This window comes from Eschrichtius robustus, chromosome 19, assembly GCF_028021215.1.
Source record: "Eschrichtius robustus isolate mEscRob2 chromosome 19, mEscRob2.pri, whole genome shotgun sequence".
Lineage (NCBI taxonomy): Eukaryota > Metazoa > Chordata > Mammalia > Artiodactyla > Eschrichtiidae > Eschrichtius > Eschrichtius robustus.
In genome coordinates, this window is record NC_090842.1 from 2,086,446 (window position 1) to 2,106,751 (window position 20,306).

The window sequence follows — 20,306 nt, forward strand, 5'->3', positions numbered from 1 at the left end:
TGTACAGACCCCGCAGGGCCTCAATTCCCAGATGCCCTCCTTCCAGAACGTTCTATGTCCTAAAGATGATGCCCCAGGAGAGCACCTCTGGCCAATGTGGTTGTTCCCTTTCAGAAAGCCTCCCCGCAATCATATTCAGGCACGCCGTCCATCCAGACGTAAGACAGCAGGCGCTCTGCGGGGGTCACTCCTTACCACTCGCCTCTAACGAAGCGCACGGAGGACCTACGTAGTGTTTCAGCTCACAGATAATCGAAGTAATCTGTGATGACAGACCACTAAGATTGCTGGCACACACCTGCAAGAAATGAGGACCTCCTTCATCTCCCACATATTTATCTATGTAAACAAAGTTTCTCAGAACTTCCAGCTATAAAAACTGAAAACAGAAATGGAACCAACATTGAACCCTGCCTCATTTTAAGCGATAGATTACTCATAACCCTCCAGAGATTCAGGAATTAACTAACACTAAAGCCCCATCCATCTCAAGGGGAAATTCACAATAGTGCATTGTTAAGAGTTAACTATAAACTGGTAATAATCTACCCTGTTTTGTTCAACTGTGTACTAAGAACCGTAATGAGACCTCAATCCAGAAGAGCTTCTTTTTTTAACCCTCCAGGCCTCACGGTTACAGGAAATACATTTTTCAGCTTCCACTTCTATCCGTATTTCTGTTGGAAAGGAGTGTACCAGCCTGGTTGACAGGATAAAATTTTGTGAAGGAAATGAAATGGCAATGAAAGTTCAAAAAGCAAAAGGGACGATGTAAAATTGGACTGTCCAAAGCTTATCCATCAGGGGATTTTTTTGAATGGATGACGGTATTTAGATTATAACGGAAACATTTAAGTGGGCAATGAATCTGTTTTTAAATACCAATATTAATATTACAGAAAATACACCTTTCCACTAATGCAATTACGTCAACCTCAAATTGTACAACTTAATGTTTTGTTTTTCAAAAATTATGGAACGTCCACATCACATTAAGAAGACAGCAGTAGTCACCCTGAGCGTCCGTGCGGAGCAACTGTCACAGCACGTCAGGGTCCTGCCGAGGCCGAATCACAGCCCCAGGTACCCAGTCAGACGCGACTCCGAGTGCTGCTGGGAGGGGGCTCTGCAGATGTGACAGGAAGTCCCAGCTGGTTGATGTTACATTACTCGAGAGGCAGATCACCCTGGGTGGGCCTGGCCTGATCGGGTGAGAGCTTTAAAAGGCAGTTGAGGGGCTTCCCTGGCGGTCCAGTGGTTAGGACTCTGCGCTTCCACTGCAGGGGGCACCGGATCGACCCCGGGTTGGGGAATTAAGATCTCACATGCTGTGTGACACGGCCGAACTAAATAAATAAATTAAATGTTTAAAAAAGTAATACTGAAAGGCAGCTGAGGCTTCCCCTGATCTTGGAGACTCCAAACAGCTCTTGCCCATGGGGTGCCAGCTGGTGACGATGCCCCCTGCCTGTCCACCTGCCACACAGGCTGCGCACGTGCTTGGCGGCCTCCACAGCCGTGTGAGCCAATTCCGCGTGGGAAGCCCCTTAGAGTGGGAGCTGGCTGTCCCCACACACACCCCTCCCACCGGTTCTGCTCCTCTGGGAATCCCGTGTAAGCTGCAGCGTGACACCGAGGGCAGGAAAGCGACACTGGGACCCTGCTGGCACCGACCCCAGGCCTCGTTCAGATCGCACCGGTCTCCACGTGTGCCTGTCGTGCTGCCCCCCAGACACGCCCACCCTCCCTCCCCGGCGCGTCCCCGCACCCACTAACCTGCTCCCTGTCTGCCGCTCGGACGCTCGGAGGATGTCACAGAGATGGGAGCATAGGGCCTGTGACCTCGGAGACGCCTCTGCTGACACCTCCCAGGCGGCCCGGCCCGGGCATGTGCCTAGGGGCACGCTCGCATGTTTAACCTTTCACCCAGACAGGGGCTTTCGGGGTGTTTGCAGGTTTGGTTATTACAAACAAAGCTGCCATGGACATTCGTGTGGAGGTTCTGTGTGAACAGGAGTTTCCATTTCTCTGGGATAAGTGCCCAGGAATGTGCTTGCTGGGCCACACGGTGAGGACATTTTAACTTCGAGAAATCCTTCCGATCTGTTTCCAGAGCTGCTGCCCCGTCTTACACGCCTACCGGCAGCGGCGAGAGGCCCGGGGTCTCCGCGCCCCGCTGGCATCTGGAGGGGTCCCTGTTGTGTCTAGCTGTCTCCTAGCCTCGTTTCCCTTGCTGAGCGTCTTTTCACGTGCTTACTCACCATCCACGTCTCCTCTCTGGTAAAATAGCTGCTTCTGTTTTCTGCCAACTTTCGAATTGGATTGTTTGACTTTTCACTGTTGAGTTTTGAGAGGTCTTTATTCTAGACATTCCACTAGTCCTTTATCAGATGTGTGGTTTGCAAACAGTTTCTCCTGGTCGGTAGCTTGTCCTTTCAGCTCCTAACAGGTCTTTAAAGGAAAGTAAGTTTTTAATCTTGATTGAGTCCACTTTCTCTTTTATTTTTTGTGGATAGTGCTTTTGGTGTGACTGTCTCAGAAGCCTCTGCCTAGCCCCAGGTCCCAAAGGTTTTCTCCTGTGTCTTCATCCCAAAGTTTTACAGTTTTACATTTTATGTTGCAATCTGTGATCCATTTTAAATCAATTGCTGTTCAAGGTGTGAGGTTTCCACTGAGGTTCATTTCTTTCATTTTGCCTGTGCAAACTGCTCCCGCACCATTTGTTCAAAAAGCTGTCCTTCCTCCATCAAACTGCTTTTGCACCTTTGTCAAAATCTAGCCGGCATATTTGTGTGGGTCTATTTCTGGGCTCTCTATTCAGTTCCACTCATCAATTTATCTATTCCTCGGTCATTCTGGTTTTTAAAACTTTATGTGCTCCGTTCATTCTTTCACAATCTTAAACCATTATCTATACCTTTACTTAGAACTGAATGTCAGTTTTCAAAGTTCCTGTTAAATAAAAACTTAACCAAAACGGAAAAGGGCAACGCCTGGACCTACAGACCATCCTGACTGTTTTAATTCTAAGATGAGGCTAATGTGCGAGCTGAACACTCCTGCCTAATTCTAAGATTATGCTAGTTACACACAGCTGAACACTCCTGCCTAAGTACATTAGCATTCACAAGTAAAGCACGCCCTACAGCTTGTGACCTGTGACCCCGTGCCGAGGGCTGCCCGCCCCGGCAGACAGTGACCGCGAGCGCAGGGCCCCCACCACCTCCGCGGGGCAGTCACGCGGGGGCCGCCCCCCTCAGGCAGGACTGCCCCAGGGCCCCGCGTGCAACAAAGCCTCAAAGCTGGAGCGGGCACCGTGGTACCTTCCCCGCGCAGACAGCCAACAGCCCGTGCAAGATCACACAGCTACTCAGTGGCAAAGGCAGGTTTGAGCCCAAAGTCCTCAAGCGGCAGAGCCAAAGTTCTTTACCAAAGTCAGTGAAGCCGGACCTGCACCCCACGACTCCCTGAGCGTCAGAATCTCCTGGGGAAGCAAGGGCCCGCCCGGAGAGCCTGGACTTCTCTTTTTTTAACAATTCCCCCAGGTGATCCTGATGGGTGCCCCTGGTTTAAAACAACACCAAGCACAAAATCCCCGCCCACTGTTCCCAGTAGCACCAGCTTCCCCCAGAGCCCACCCGGTCCAGCCCACTGTGCGATGTGACCTTCCGTCTGCTTTGTTCAGTGATGCATCCCGGCTGCCCAGATGAACGCCCAGGACACCGGCAAGCCTGTGTGTTCAAGGAGCAGCCTCTGATCTGAGGGGCAACCTCGGGCTCACTCGGCTGGTCCATACGGTGAAAAAAAAGAACAGAGCAGGCGCCCATAGACGCGAGGCCCAGAGCACAGCCCAGGATGCCGTCTACACTCAGGGCAACCTGCGTCCTGAGGGCTGACTGGGTGCGCCCAGCAGGCACCACGAGGCTGGCTGATGTCGGACGCTCGGTGAATGATGAGGGTTAGTGTTAGTGATTTCTCACCCTCCCGGGGTCGCCGAAGATCAAGGAACACTAAGCACTCACGCGCGTCATCCCCTCACAGCAACCCTCGCTTACGATTTTTATTCTCCTTTGACTGATGAAGAAACTGATGCTTAGAAAGGGTAGAATCTGCCCAAGGTCTCATCACGTACAGGTGACGCAGCCTGGATTCAAAACCAAGAATCTCTCATGCCCTTTGCCACCTGTTGGTGGAGAACAGGAATAATCCTATTTCAACTACTGCTACCACTTACCCTTTCAGTGCTGGGGATTTTAATGGTTTTATCTTGATGGATTTAAAACCAAATATCTTCAGCTTTCAGAGCTGTCCTGGGAAACATTTTCCAAGTTCACTTACAAAGTGGCCTTCAACTTCCCCTCAGTTTCAGGAAACTGCTTTGTGAGTAGGTCAGAACGCCCTGTGCTGCTGTCCTAAAACACCGACTCTTCTGCCCCTTGCTCATCAGTCCCACCATGTGACCATGGCTTGAATGGACACCGAGGCTGCCATCAGTGAACCAGCGGCCACGGGCGTGGCTCAGGGCGGGCGGGGGCAGGTCAGGCATGGGGTCAAACCCCACCAGCACTCCTTAGGCTCCCCAGCGGAACAGGGTCCCCTGGGAAACATCAGGTCTGTCCAAGCAGCACGGTCACCCCTTATTTCCAGTTTCCAAGGAGCAAGAAGAACGTCCACAAGCGCTGACTGTGAGTTCTCTGAGCAAAAGCTCATCCGGGAGAGGAGACCCGCCGCCACCCACAGCAACGCGCCATGGACACCAAGATGCTCTAGGCCTGGGGCCGGGCTGGCGCGTCCCGAGCGTCCACAGGTGGGCGTCCACACAGGCTGGGGGCACTGCCGTCTTAGGAGAAACTTCTAACCTTCCCAAGACAAGCCTAGGCGACTTAAAATGCCCAAAGGCGAGGCTGCGCGGCGGGGGGGGCGGGGCCACGGTGTCTGCACCAACTCCCAGCCGGCAAAGCCAGCCTCCAGTGTGACCTGCGACCGCAACTGCGCACAGCACCGCGGTTCACAAGGAGCTGCCGCCTGCAGCCTGTGGTGAAAGGGACGCTCACGTACTGAGGTGTGGGCATCACTCTGGCCCACACCTGCGTCAGCTTGACTTTGCGGCCTAGCGGACACTCACTGTACATCTGCTTTAACCACTAAAGAAAAGGCCACAGTGCTCAGAAGCAGAGAGTGTCCATGCGAAAATACCACGAAGTGCCCCCTCCCCGGGAGGCCGGTGCTGCTCCTCCTTCCATGGTAAGCGCCCCTTCCCAGGGGCCAAGGCCACGCCGGCTCGCTGTGCGCAGGCTGGTCTGTCCCGCGGGAACCCTGAAGGAGTGCGTGTGTCCCTGACCTGTCTGATGCTCCCTGTCCTGACAAGATATGAAACTGTGCTGAAAACCCTGCTTCTCTGGAGCAGTCTTCTGTGCTATAGTCCTTAGTTTCACTCACGTAAAACTCTTCTCTGTTCATATTATAGATTGTTTATTGATTATTTCCGTCAACACGAGAGTGAGGCAGTCAAGTCGGACATTATTTCTGCTCACACAGTGATGCCCAGTTTTGTTTTCTGTGGTGGGGGAGGAGTTCCAGCCGAATATTAAAAAGTGTGTGGGGCTTCCCTGGTGGCGCAGTGGTTGAGAATCTGCCTGCCAATGCAGGGGACACGGGTTTGAGCCCTGGTCCGGGAAGATCCCACATGCCGTGGAGCAACTAAGCCCGTGTGCCACAACTGCTGAGCCTGCACTCTAGAGCCCGCGAGCCACAACTACTGAGCCTGCGCGCCACAACTACTGAGCCCGCGTGCCACAACTACTGAGCCTGCGAGCCACAACTACTGAGCCCACATGCCACAACTACTGAAGCCCACGCACCTACAGCCCGTGCTCCGCAACGAGAGAAGCCACCGCAGTGAGAAGCCTGCGCACTGCAATGAAGAGGAGCCCCCGCTCGCCACAACTGGAGAAAGTCCACGTGCAGCAATGAAGACACAACGCAGCCAAAAATAAATAAATAAAATAAATCTTAAACAATAAATAAATACAAAAATAAAAATAAAAAGTGTGTGAAAGTGTTTGCCTTCCTCTCTCCTACCACTGAGCCTCACTACAGTATATCTGCTGACACCGATCCTTCTGCAATTCAAAACTGTCACTCATCCAGCTCAGTTCGGGAAGTGTATATAATATTAATTTTCTGAGTTTCATGTAACCCTCTACTGACAGAAGCAAGCTCGCAAGAATCTCAAGTAATCCTCTTTTCTGCTTATGAGAATATGCCAGCAGGAGGGTAAGGCACAAATCCTTGGCTTTCCACTTATAGTCCTGCCTCACATACAAGAACCGGGGTCCTAGTAAAATACGAAATTGTGTCCCACGTATTGTACTTACAAAAAGAAAATTTTTTACTTTTTTACCAGGATCCTAGAGTTTCAATCAGAGCAAAAAAAGAGGGGTCGGGGGGACACTCCTCAGTTAAACAATAAAACCAGATGCCCCGAGGTCTTCACACCTGAGAGGCAGATAGGCTGGGGTCCACCATGACCCCCTGCCCCCTTTCATAGGTGCACCTGTTCTGGGAGACGCCGCACAGCCAGGCTCCATTTCCAGGTGCCTTCCACGCAAAGGTAGCCCCGGGACAAGTGCTCACGCATCCCAGAGGCCTTAGGGAGTAGGATGGAGGGCATGGGGCCTCAGATCCCCGCGGGCAGAGCAGTGGGAGGACCAGAAATGCGACTCGGCACCAAGAACATGAGCAGGAGGCACAAGTCTCAGGGGTCCTGGGCTGTGGCAGTTCACGTAACCCAGCCAACACCCGAGCATCTAAACAGTCACTAACACTTGTCTTAAAGGGTTTATTTCTCTAGCTTGCAGGTTAAAGATTAAAAAGTCATAAAAACCAGGATCCAAAAAAATACTCTTAGGGATAAGAATAAATTAGCATTAAAACTTTGTTTCCAATATCAAAGGGGATGAGCAAAATACCGTGTAAAACCAATTCCCCCAAAATAACCAACTGCACCAGAGAAATGGGGTAACCTGCTGCCACGAACGTCAAACCCCAGCTGCCTGGAGCCAACAGGGCCCAGAAGGCGTGGGATCCAACCCGCCCCCACCCCACAGAAGCCACAGCGCCCAGGACAGGACTCTGCAAGTGCAAAGCCACAGCCCCGAGCCAGCAGAAGAGCCGTGCGTCCCTTCTTCTCCTTCCCGAGGAGCTGCAGAGACGCCTGCTCACAGAAAGGCAGGCCTGGGACTGGGGGACATCGCGGGCAGCCAGACCCTGGCGCCCACAGCTCCGACCCCAACGAAAGGAGAGAGGGCGCCTCTAGGACTGGGCAAGGGACGTCTTGCACAGCCCGAAAGGAAGCACTCGAACCAAACAAAAGACCCACAAGGTGGGGGCGGGGGGTGTCAAAGGCCACGGGAGCCACCGAAGAGCACTCCCGCCGGCCACAGCTGGAGCAGCGTGAGGCCCAGTGCCCGCCCTGAGCCCAGTGCCCGCCCTGAGCCCAGTGCCTGAGGGGCGGACGCTCCCGGGGAGGCAGAGCGCGACCGCGGCTCCCTGGGCGGGGCTGGCGCAGGCCCCGGGGAGGACAGCGCCTGCGCAGAGGCCAGGCCTGCCGCCGCTCAGCCCCGGGACCCGCCTCCACACCACACAGGCCACGCCGCGCTGCACCCCAGCAGAGGCTGTGGGAGGCCTTCACCTCTAGGACCGCCCTCCCCAAGCCACCAGGGGCACCCCACGAGACACCTGACCAGCGCACCCCAAAAAGCCATACAGACAAGGGGCTGAGTAAGTGCCACAGGCCAGGAGCCCGCGGAGACTCAGCAACTGAATGTCACGTGGACCTACAGTGAAGAGAGAATATTATACAAATAAACTCCAGAGTTTCAACAAACAGGAAATCTCCTGAGGGACACAAATCAAACAACACCGCCTCAAGAAGTTCCACGTTTATTAAAGTTCTGTATTTATTAAGGAGACTGAATTCATAATTAAAACCTAGGCCAGATGTCTTCACTGGCAAACTCTACCAGATAGTTAAGGAAGAAATGAAACTAATCCTATAGAAACACTTTCAGAGAACAGACGATGGGGCTTCCCTGATGGCACAGTGGTTAAGAATCCACCTGCCAATGCAGGGGACACGGGTTCGAGCCCTGGTCCTGGAAGATCCCACATGCCTCAGAGCAACTAAGCCTGTGTGCCGAAACTACTGAGCCTGCGCTCTAGAGCCTGTGAGCCACAACTACTGAGCCCACGTGCCACAACTACTGAAGCCCACGTGCCACAACTACTGAAGCCCGCGCGCCTAGAGCCCATGCTCCGCAACAGGAGAAGCCACCGCAATGAGAAGCCCGCGCACCACAACGAAGAGTAGCCCCCGCTCGCCGCAACTAGAGAAAGCCCAGGCGCAGCAACGAAGACCCAACGCAGCCAAAAATAAATAAATAAATAAATAAATTAATTACTTTTTAAAAAAAAACGGACAATGAGCTCACCTTCTGAGGCGAGCATTATCCTGATAACAAAACAGATAAAGACACGTCAAGAAAGAAAACTACAGACTAATACAGTCCATGAACAGAGATGCAAAAATCCTCAACCAGATATTAGCCATCACTCCAAAAACATAAAAAGGTACTACCCTATGATCAAGTCAGGTTTTATTACGACAGAAATGCAAGGCTGCTTTAGTATCCAAAATCAATCAGTATAATTCACCGTAGCAACAGAATCAAGAAGAAAAACCAGGGCTTCCCTGGTGGCGCAGTGGTTGATAATCTGCCTGCCAATGCAGGGGACACGGGTTCGAGCCCTGGTCTGGGAAGATCCCACATGCCGCGGAGCAACTAGGCCCGTGAGCCACAACTACTGAGCCTGCGCGTCTGGAGCCTGTGCTCGGCAACAAGAGAGGCCGCGATAGTGAGAGGCCCGCGCACCGCGATGAAGAGTGGCCCCCGCTTGCCACAACTAGAGAAAGCCCTAGCACAGAAACGAAGACCCAACACAGCCATAAATAAATTAATTAATTAATTAAAAAAAAAAAAAAAAAAAGAAGAAAAACCAAATGTCATCTCAAGTAGGTACATAAAAAGCATGTAAAAATTCAATGCCTGCTCAGGACAAAAACTCTCACAAAATAAGGAATCTAAGGGAAATTCTTCAACCAGATAAAGAGCAGCTATGAAAAATTTACAGCTAACATCACACTTAAGGGTGAAAGGTTGGATGCTTTCACTCAAAGACCAGAAATAAGGTAAAAATATTTTTTAAAAAGTATACACTGAAATGGAGATCCTAGCCAGTGCAGCAAAGTAAGAAAAGGTACAGAACTTTGAGAGGAAGTAAAACTTTTTAAAAACCCTACTGAAAAGCTACTAAAACAAGTGAATTTAGAAATAATTCAGAATAAAGGTCATCAGAGAAAAGTCTACTGTATTTCTATATACTACCAATGAACATGCAGAAGTTAAAATTTAAAACACAATACCATGTATCAGAGCATCTAAAAGTGTGAAGTACTTAGAGATAAATTTAACAAATGCATGTAAGAGATTTACAATGAAAACTGTAAGACACTGCTGAGAGGGACTGAAGACCTACGAATACGGAGAGGTGTACCTTGTGCATGGGTCAGAAGACTCAGTGGTGTTAGGATGGCAATTCTCTCCAAGTGGGTCTTCAGAGCCAACACAACCCCAATCATGAGGCATGAGTTATCCTAAAACTAGAGAAGTACTCCAAATTATGAGAATGTGCATGATCTATTAAAACTTTTGACTATATCTGCTTCGATGATTAGACTGTATCTCTAATCTGTAGTCATGAGGTTAACAATCCCCTAAATGGTATGTATGTAAACTGTATGTTTTCTTTGATCGGTAGCCCTGACATGTACAGGGTGTCAGGATTAGGCCACCAGAAGTGTGCAGCTGTGAAAGGTAACCAACACCAGTCAGGAAAAGAAGTCATATGTACACAAAATTAAACAGAAATCGCAAAATTCAAAATTCGATAAGGAAAGGATGAAACAAATCCCTCATGGCTAAAACCAAACCATTTCTTCACAATTCAAACAACCCTATCCTGTCACAGTCCAAAGCCTATGAAATGCTGTACTTTTGGCCTTAAACTCTGAACGATATGACCACCCGGAGACTCTGGGGCTGCACCGCCAGAACCGAGACGCCCAGGAGGAGGCCCCTCTTTACCCAGGAGCCATGAGGGCTCAAAAAACCAGAACAGCCTTTCCACAAACATCCATCAACATTCTTTTTTTTTAAAGACCCTCTGGGAAATAAAACAAAGAATCAGCAATCAGCATATTAGAGGGAATTTAAATAATTTAATAATTTAAATAATTTTTTGATCAAATAGTTCAATTCTCTGTGGGTGGATAACCAGCTTAGAGGAAAAGAAAGAAGAAAACTTTCCCCTTACATGTAAACTTTCATCTTACATGACACATGTCTCTGAAAGAAAAACTTTAAAAGAAATCACTTTTTTTTTTTTTTTCAGTTTTGAGTATTAAAAGAAGCCTCTCAGGACTTTGCTGGTGGTCCAATGGGTAAGACTCCACGCTCCCAATGCAGGGGGCCCGGGTTCGATCCCTGGTCGGGGAACTAGATCCCACATGCATGCCACAACTAAGAGTCCACATGCCGCAAGGAAGAAGCCCGCATGCCACAACTAAGAAGACCACATACTGCAACTAAGAGCCCTCGTGCCGCAACTAAAAGATCCCACATGCCTCAACGAAGACCCGTGTGCTGCAGCTAAGACCCGGCACAGCCTAAATAAATAAATAAATAAATAAATAAATAAATAAATAAATATTAAGGGGGGAGAAAAAGAAGCCTCTGATTCATTACAATTGTTTTAAAATTATAGGAACACACTAAAGCTTTAAGAGAAATGTTTAAGCTTTTAAATCTAAAACTTTGTTACATGTCAATAATATCTCAATAAATAAACCATTTGTACATTAAAAAATAAAGAAAAGAGGGACTTCCCTGGTGGTCCAGTGGTTAAGAATCTGCCTTCCAATGTAGGGGACGTGGGTTTGATCCCTGGTTGGGGAACTAAGATCCCACGTGCTGCAGGGCAACTACTGAGCCCGCATGCTCTGGAGCCCATGCGCCACAATTAGAGAGCCCACGCACCGCAACTACTGAGCCCACGCGCTCTGGAGCCCATGTGCCACAACTAGAGAGAAGCCCGCATGCCGCAATGGAGAGCCCGCACGCCACAACTAAGACTAGAAAAATAAATAAATATTAAAATATATATATATATATATATATATATATATATATATAAAACAAAAAAAAGAATAAAAATCAATTGCTTTTAAAAGAAACACAGGGTTTCCCTGGTGGCGCAGTGCTTAAGAGTCCGCCTGCCAATGCAGGGGACACGGGTTCGAGCCCTGGTCTGGGAAGATCCCACATGCCGCGGAGCGACTAAGCCCGTGCGCCACAACTACTGAGCCTGCGCTCAAGAGCCCGCGAGCCACAACGACTGAAGCCCGCACGCCTAGAGCCGGTGCTCCGCAACGGGAGAGGCCGCCGCAATGAGAGGCCCGCGCACCGCAACAAAGAGTAGACCCTGCTCGCTGCAACTGGAGAAAGCCTGCGCCCAGCAACGAAGACCCAACTCAGCCAAAAATAAAAATAAATAAATAAAAAGAAACACAAGCATTTTTCTAGTTAATCAGTATGTTCAGTTCATGAAAACGAACAAACCTGAACCAGCTGGCTTTGAGTCACTCTCAGTAATCTGGCTCCACAGGACCCCGCTGGGCAGCAGGGACAGCTCCCTGGGTCCCCACACTGCACATGGGCACTCGCACTGGCCTCCCAGAGGGCATCTGCCAGGACAGCAACCCAGGTGGACCTGCACCCCAGGCTCAGCTCGGTCCTACCTACTGCCCGTCCTTCAAGTGGCTGTGCCTGGCCTCAAAGAAGCTCAGAAAACAGGGTTTTACATTAATCATATAAACGTCCCTGTCCACACACTTGATCCCGTCACGCCACACAATTCAATGGAGGCCGTTCCTGAAATGCTCACGAGGGCACGTAAAGGGTGAGCTGCCAGGTACTGAGTTGTGCAGCTCGTCACAGAAAGCTTCGGCGCCTGCCCCTTCCAATGCCAGCGCGACACAGCTTTAGGGTTGAAACCTCACGTCGCTACACCTAGGATCACAATGAGGCAAAATCCCAATTTACGGCACACTTACAAGGAAAAAAAAACACCCACCTAAAAGAATTCAAGTCCATTTTTCTTTTTCCCAAGTAGAACACCATTGCTGAATGAAACCCCATCCAAGTAACCTTACAAACATGTTTATTACAATGATTAAGCTTTAGCATCAAAGAAAAAGGTTTTCTTTCTTTCTTTCTCTTCTTTTTTCTTGAATTTATTTAAAGGATCTCATTCAGGCGTAGAATCTGAAAAATCTGGATCCAAAATGCCAAATAGGGTTGGCAGCAGTCCACTGCCTTCTGTGCTCTGGGAATTCAAGAGAATAAATAAATAATTCTCAGAGCTGATAGCAAAGTCTAGTCCAGGCCAGTTTTAATTAGAAATAACCCACAGGCGAGTGGATTTTGGTGCGTCCCACGGCTGCAGGGCTGCTCTGGGCCAGGTGCGGCCTCTCCGAGTGGAGGGGTCAGGGACGCTGCAGTGGACGACAACTCACCCACCATCCAGGGTCCTCGTCACAGCCGACAAGCCCCTCAGGGTCGTCCTCGTTTGTCCTGGGAGATGACAGACTTCCCAACAACACTCACAGCCAGTGCCAAGTGGCCTAAGGAATCTTAAGTTATTTTTTAAAGCACATGATCCGGATATAAAATAATCTGGGGTTTATATGCTTCTAACTGTTATTTTAAGTATCTGAGGTACAAAGTACTTGTAGAAGTACTTTATTACTCAGAATGTTAACCAATTTTTCATTGTTTTTTTTTTTTTTTTTTTTTCCAGAGAGAAGCCTAGGGTCACAGACCTGTCGGAGCTGATGTTTGTTAGTTCAAGCCCTGCTCTGAGGTGCTCTGTGTCAGCTCTGAGCGACAGGTGTGCTGGGGGGTGCTCTGCAATGAGGGCTATGTGCACGGTTCCTGTGTGCCCAGCCCTGCCGGGGTACCTGTCCAGGGGAGCTCCATATCCAGGGAGGGGCCTGCCCACGAGAGCCCCGTGAGCTGCTCTTCATTGTTTTTTGAAGACTTCCTTTTCTGTGTTCTACAACCCACACTTAAGACACACATTTCTCATTTACTTATGTGTTTATAAATTAGTCATTTTCTAATTTAAATATACACTTTTTTCATTGATATACTAGGATTGAATTCTTGACCTTTACTTCTCCCCCAATTTTCTTGTTAACAGCTTTCAATTACTGGCAATTTTTATTTCTCATTTTTAGAACATTCATGGAGGGAAATGCCAGATTTAGTATCCTCTTTGAAAATCATTCATAAACAACCTATTCTAAACTATATCTAAGAAAGCGAAGGAATGACCTTTCCTTCTATTAATCTAACATTAACTTGTATAAGTAATGGTTTTATTAACGATAGTAATAAATCTGCTGCCAACATACAGTAAGTGTATTCTATAATGGGTTGATTTTATGTCACAATACGACCCTTTAAAACCAGAAAAGCTAACTGAGTTGGATTAACTAGATTATACATCTGAGTGTGTATTAGGAAACTTTACTCTGATCTCACCACTTGTCAATGCACACAGAGGTCTCTCCACGATGACAGCTTCTCCCCAGTGGAGGAAAGCACTCTGGGGTTCCTGACCGGGAGAGTCGCTAACACGCCCCCACGCGCCCCGCCCTCACCGGAATGCTGGAGAGAGAAGGGGCCTCCCTTCAGTCTGGAAGTGCCTTCCCCCAGGCAGCCAGCAGCGCCATCATCAGGCGGGACATGGCCCGCAAGTCAGGCCGCGCTCAGCAGCAGGCCGGGCGTGGCCATGGCAGGTCCGTCATGGGGCGTGCAGGAGAGGCCAGGGCTGGTGGCCCCTGCAGACCTGCCCTTCTCCCCCATCCTCCTTCTGAAGACGGGCAGACTGGAAACAGTACAACTCTGTGACTCAGCCCCGTCACCCCATGGTGTCAAACGAGGGCAACCTGCCCGCCGAGGCCCTGACACCCAGGGAAGCCCCAAACGAGCGGCCTCGGGGTCCAAGCACAGCTGCAGAGCCACCTGCAGCCCCGAGGACTCGTCCTCGTCGCCCGACCTCATGGAACGGCCACAAACCACCGACGGTGGAGTCTGAGCGGCACGCCCCTGGGTCCTGACCTCTTCCCGACAAAGTGACACACCTCCAGGAGAGCCATCCTTACTCAGGGCAGGGAGCCTGTCTCACTCTCGCCTCACCTCTCAGAGCAACAGTCCTCGAGGGCAGGGCCCGGGGGCGCACTTGGTTATACCTGAGACCCCACGGGTTTAGCGGGCAGAGCCAAGGAGGCTGACAGCCTTCCAGGCATGAGACAGCCTCCCCGACAGAAACCTTTCCCACACAGATCTCAAAGGCCCCGTTCACGTGAGTGAACAACATGCTTCTCACTCTCTGAGCCCGGAATCTTACTCCATTCTACACTCATACACAAAGTATTTTTGGATAGTTTCAATATAAGGTGAATTTTCCCGGAATTTCACTATTGTTTGAGTCTAGAAAAAACTACACTTTGATTTATGTGAAACTTCATCAAGAACTGCTCATTTTGCAATATTCTACCACCAACTGGTATCTGAGTCCCAGGGTGACAGCCCTCCCGGTTGCCAGCTCTAACATGGGAGGTTGGGTCCTATTCACTAACTCCTTATGTAGTTCCCCCAGCCTTTTCCATATCAAAATATATGTTATTTTATTACACATGACCATCCTTTTATTTCTCCTTACATTAATTAAGACATTACATTAGTTTTTTAATTATATTTTCTAAACATTGCATTTTAGGGTATGAGGGCATTACAAAAAAATTATTCTTTAAAAAAGGCACTGGCTGGGACTTCCCTGGTGGCGCAGTGGTTAATACTCTGCGCTCCCAATGCAGGGGGCCAGGGTTCGATCCCTGGTCAGGGAACTAGATCCCACATGCATGCCGCAACTAACAGTTTGCATGCCGCAACTAAGAGTTTGCATGCCACAACTAAGGAGCCCGCCTGCTGCAACTAAGACCCAGCACAACCAAATAAATAAATAAATAAATAAATAAATGGACAACCAGCTTCTTTAAAAAAAAAAAAAAAGGTACTGGTCCTGGTAGGTCTGAGCCTCACTGCCTGCAGACAGGACACGCTCCACAAATGTTCCCTGGGAGAAAAGATACGGCTGACCCGTCAGGACAAGGTATAAACACAGGGTGAATCACCACGGACCAACAGGCCTTCCCTTTGGGGACAGAGACCCCTGGGGTCCCCCACCCCGGCTGGAGAGCAGCTTTCGGGGCCACGCAGGGTCTCCAACACCCCAGGACACTTCTGAGAGTTAACGGAGGCCCACACTGCAGGCGTCATCCACGGCTGTCCCAGGCAGACCAGGACAGGCAGCCACCTTGACACGAGGCACATACTCGAGCACCCTCCTCAAGCCCACGTGCCCCGGGGCACACGCGGGCGGACCTGCAGACGGGCAGCAGCCTGGCCGTGGCTCCCCCTCCTCTGAGCCCCACCGCCCTCCTCCGCAGACACATGGGAGAGAGGCAGCAGTCGGCCCAGAGAGCCGCGACAAGACCCTCGGTAAAAGCCCCGAGCTCTCGTCAAGCGCAAAGACAACTGTTGTCACCGTCACAGTGAGACTTCCTCGTAGCCCGCCGTGGGCAAGGATAAAAACCCCAACGGGGCTGATGGAAGGAGCCGCCCACGACCTGAGCTTCCGCTCATCTCAGCAGAGCCCCTGACGGTGCCCCGGACCAAGGACAGGAAAACAGGTCAGAGACAGACACACCCTTCCCATCGGCCCACACTCTCCAGAAGCTTCGATTCAAACGGCACCTGAACTACTACACGTCACTACAGTTAGGCTCTAGATAGAAAAACAAAATACAGGCACAATAAAAACTACAGACACGAATGCAAAGTTTGATATACTCAAGTGAAATGTATAAAAAGCTACCTATGAAGAAAAAAATCTCTCAAGACTAGCCAGGTGGAACAGAAAAAAAAGAGAAGAAACGAACGTACAGCTTCAAAGCCAGTTCCAAAGAAGAGAGGCACCAGCCTGGCTTATGTCAAAAAGAAACGGTGAGGACGACCCCAGCTGCCCCGCAGAGGCCCCGTGTTTCTGTCCAGTCTGACTAGGATCCCGCCCTGAAAGCGCCGAGGGGCCCGGGCCCCGGAAGGAGGTTCTTACCATCGCACTTTGTTGCAGGTCTGGGTGGCGCCGAGAGGAGAGCCCGCCACCATGGGCACCTGGATGGGGCTGTGCTGCTTGTTGGTGACCAGATCCAGTTTCTCTTCCAGTGATTTACATGTGGCCTCCAGAGCCTGCAGCTTCGCTTCAATGCTATCCAATCGCAAGCAGATTGTCTGGTTAATGGAATACAGGAATGACTGCAAGTGAAAAAAAAGAAAGCTTCAGGAAGGGCATCCTGAACTCCAAGGAGACAATTCCAAGGAACATCAAGCAGCTATTTCCCAGACTCAGCTGTGTCTATTCCCACAGAACAATCCCCGCACTTCAGCTCGTTAGTTATAAGCCAGAAGCATTTCACTAAACAAGCTCGACCTTGTGCACTCACAACGTGACTACTTAATCGGGCCCTTACTTCTGTGTAGTTGCGGTTCCTAGTTACACTTAAGTCCGTATAACACAAGATGTAAGTGGACGTTACGACGCAAGTTTCTATTAATCAGTAAACTTACACATAAAACTAGTCAAATTCTACAACGAAAACAGATTACATCCAACATCAAAACGGCCCGGAAACCCGCCTGCTCATGTTACGCTCCCCTGAGCCCCACCCCCAAGGTGAAATGTGGCAATGACGCTCCCGCGCGTGGGAGCAGCACGCCTGCCACCTAGTGGCCACAGAAAGAGCAGCCTCGCCTTCCACTGCTGCCACCCAAGTCCCGCCGACCACAGGGACTTGCGTGGCTCCAAAGGCAAGGAACGGCTCAGACAAACACTGGACAGGAAGCTCGCCCCCTCCCACGGCGGCCACTCCTGCCCTGAGTCGGCAGGGACACAGAGGGAAGCAGGCTGCTCCCCTCACTGGCCTCACCAGCTGATACTGGGACACGGGCGCCAGCCAGGAGCAAGCCCCTGGAGCATCCAGCCGCCCAGTTCAGCAGTGAGGGGGCAGGGGAGGCAGCAGCCGAAAAGAGTGAAGAGTTCGTATTTCACCTTTTCTCTCTCCTTTTCTGCCCTTGACTTCAAAGGGAAAAATGCCCAGAGTGCCAGTCACATCAGCAGGAAGGGGACAGACCGCGGAGAGCAGACAGGCACAGGGGCCATTCAGAGCAGACCGGGACCCCAGCGCACGGCGGCACGGAGGCCGGCCCCTCTGCCCACTAGCCGCGGCTGACCCACTCCGGCGGCCGCTCCCCTTCCTCATGGGAGGTGACCCCACAGCTAGAGCCATGTGGTCCATCACACCGTGCGGCTGGAATCAAGGCCCGGGAGGCGAGGAAAATGGATACTCTTATTCAGTGCTTTTAACAGACTGAGCTGATCTTTTGAAGAGTTTAAACACATCTAACTGCCCGGTCTGTACGTCAGTAAGGGCAGCAATGGGGTAAATTAAACCCACACACTGTCCAACAACCTGCTGTGTCTCAAGCAATCACCCCCCTGACAAGTCCCATCGCGGGAGAGCTAACACATATGCGAGAGGGTGAAATCCCACGTCCTCCGCTGACTCCCCCCAGGAGGACGGGCCGTGGAGGCACGGCAGACCGTGAGAGGGTCATGTGGAGACACAGCATTGATGGCCCATCCCCTGAGAGCGACATCGAGGCAGCGCCCAAGGCCCACCCTGACCTAAGACGTCGTGACAACCACTAGCCGCTGGCTGAAGTCTTGAGATACAATCACCGATGACCCCATTATTTTTTATAATTTGAAGACATCAACCATGTGGCTCCCAAATTCCCTAAACACAGTGAAACCTCATTGTCTTAATTCTGAATTAGAAGTGATTCTGCCTGGAGTTTGGACGAACATCACTGTTATACACTAATAACACAACTTCACAAATTAATAAAACAAGGAAAGGCAGAGAATAGTACTTTTAAATAAGTCTTCTATATACACGGGATATTAACCAAAAATCATCCAAATCTATTCCTTTTAAAGAGCTCTGAGCAACCTAAATGTCCATCGACAGATGAATGGATAAAGAAGATGTGGCACACATATACAATGGAATATTAGCCATAAAAGGAAACGAAATTGAGTTATCTGTAGTGAGGTGGATGGACCTAGAGTCTGGCATACAGAGTGAAGTCAGTCAGAAAGAGAAAAACAAATACCGTATGCTAACGCATATATATGGAATCTAAAAAAAAAAAAATGGTTCTGATGAACCTAGTGGCAGGGCAGGAATAGAGACACAGACATAGAGAATGGACTTGAGGACACAGGGAGGGGGAAGCTGGGGCGAATTTCGAGAGTGGCATGGACATATATACACTACCGAATGTAAAATGGATAGCTAGTGGGAAGCAGCTGCATAGCACAGGGAGATCAGCTCGGTGCTTTGTGACCACCTAGAGGGGTGGGGTAGGGAGGGTGGGAGGGAGGGAGACGCAAGAGGGAAGAGATATGGGGATATATGTATATGTATAGCTGATTCACTTTGTTATAAAGCAGAAACTAACACAGCATTGTGAAGCAATTATACTCCAATAAAGACGTATTAAAAAATAAAGTTAAATTAACCAATTTAAAGTGAAAAAAAATAAAATAAAGAGCTCTGGCAATCTGGTGAGCACACTTTTCCCAGCACAGGAGTGCTGGGTTCAAGCCGGGGCCCGAGGCCCTGCTCACCGACCAGGGGACGGGGCTGAGGCAGGGCCGCTTTCACTGCACCTTATCCACGTCTGACTGCTGTGCTGTTTACCACACACGCCTCTTTTGTGATAAAATTATAACTGCATTTTATTTTAAGACATAATGTGGGGTTACTGAAGCAGCAGCCCTCTATCCATTAGTATGAAATAGAAATTTAACTGAATGTGTCTTTATACCACCCCACGTATCTTTACGCTCACGCTGCTTCTCCTTGTTAAAAAGGTGAGCCGGATGTTTCTAACCACAGGGTACAGGAGAAGTCGCTTAGGTTCTCTGCACTGCTGTCCTAACTTCTCACAGGTGCTGGTGTTTATCCCTGTGGCTCTGCGAACTGCAGACCAGACAAGCAAACCCAAGAAGCAGCCATCACCCACGACTGACTCAGTGGTTTCCCAGAACCCATCCAGCAAACTTTAAAACTGAGGTGACTTAAACGATAGGCACAAAAGTGCTTCATCACTAGTAGAAAATATTCGCCACAGGAATTGTGCACTTTCCCTCTGTGCACAATAGGTCCACGGGTCTACGAAGGAAGAGGCCTCACGTGGCAGCGATCCCAATTAAACAATGTGATTCTTCCAGGGGAAACGTCATGACTTTATGCATTTGTGGGGGGTTGAACAGTGACTCCCAGAAATCATACATTTACATCCTCACCCCCAGAACTTACAAATGTGGCCTTTCTTGGAAACAGGATCTTTCCAAATGTAATCAAGTTAAGATGAGGTCGTCCTAGGTTAGGGTGGCCCTAAATCCAATGAGACTGCCTTTATAAGAGACCGAAAAGGAGAGACACAGACACGGAGGAGAGGCCACGTGAAGACGGAGGCAGATACTAGAGGGACGCGGCCACAAGGCAAGGGACGCCTGGGGCCCCCAGGAGCTGAAAGAGGCAGGAGGGACCCTCCCCCAGAGCCTCTGCAGGGAACTCAGCCCTGGTAACATCCTGATTTCAGACTTCTGGCCTCCAGGACTGCGAGAGAGTAAATTTCTGTTGTTTTAAGCACTCCCCGCTCCACCCCGCATTGTGATAATTTGTTACGGTAGCCCCACATAAGATACAAACAAAAACATACATTAATATTTTTACCTTTATAGAAGGGTCCTGGCAATTGATCTCTAGTCGCTGGCGTTTCAAAGCTGGTTCATCTTCGTCTGTCACTACGTGATTCTCCAGTACAACTGAAAATTAAAGGCAGAGACAAAAAAAACTTTAATACAAAAGGTTTCACATAGCTGTTTAATATTAAGATAGTAAACAGTTCTGACACCTTAAGTATAAAGGT

At 49.8% G+C, this 20,306-nt stretch overlaps 1 protein-coding gene across 8 annotated transcripts in view; it reads right to left on the reverse strand.

Annotated features, from left to right (window-relative positions):
* The window catches only part of BANP (BTG3 associated nuclear protein), a 103,465-nt gene that overhangs the window by 53,937 nt on the left and 29,222 nt on the right, over window positions 1-20,306 (reverse strand). For all 8 annotated transcript variants that reach the window (XM_068528825.1, XM_068528824.1, XM_068528823.1 and 5 more), the window contains exons 3-4: window positions 20,111-20,202; window positions 16,360-16,559 (exon numbers count right to left, since the gene is read on the reverse strand). In XM_068528825.1, the coding sequence (XP_068384926.1) occupies window positions 16,360-16,559; window positions 20,111-20,202 (292 nt within the window). The remainder of the gene's footprint in view (window positions 1-16,359; window positions 16,560-20,110; window positions 20,203-20,306) is intronic.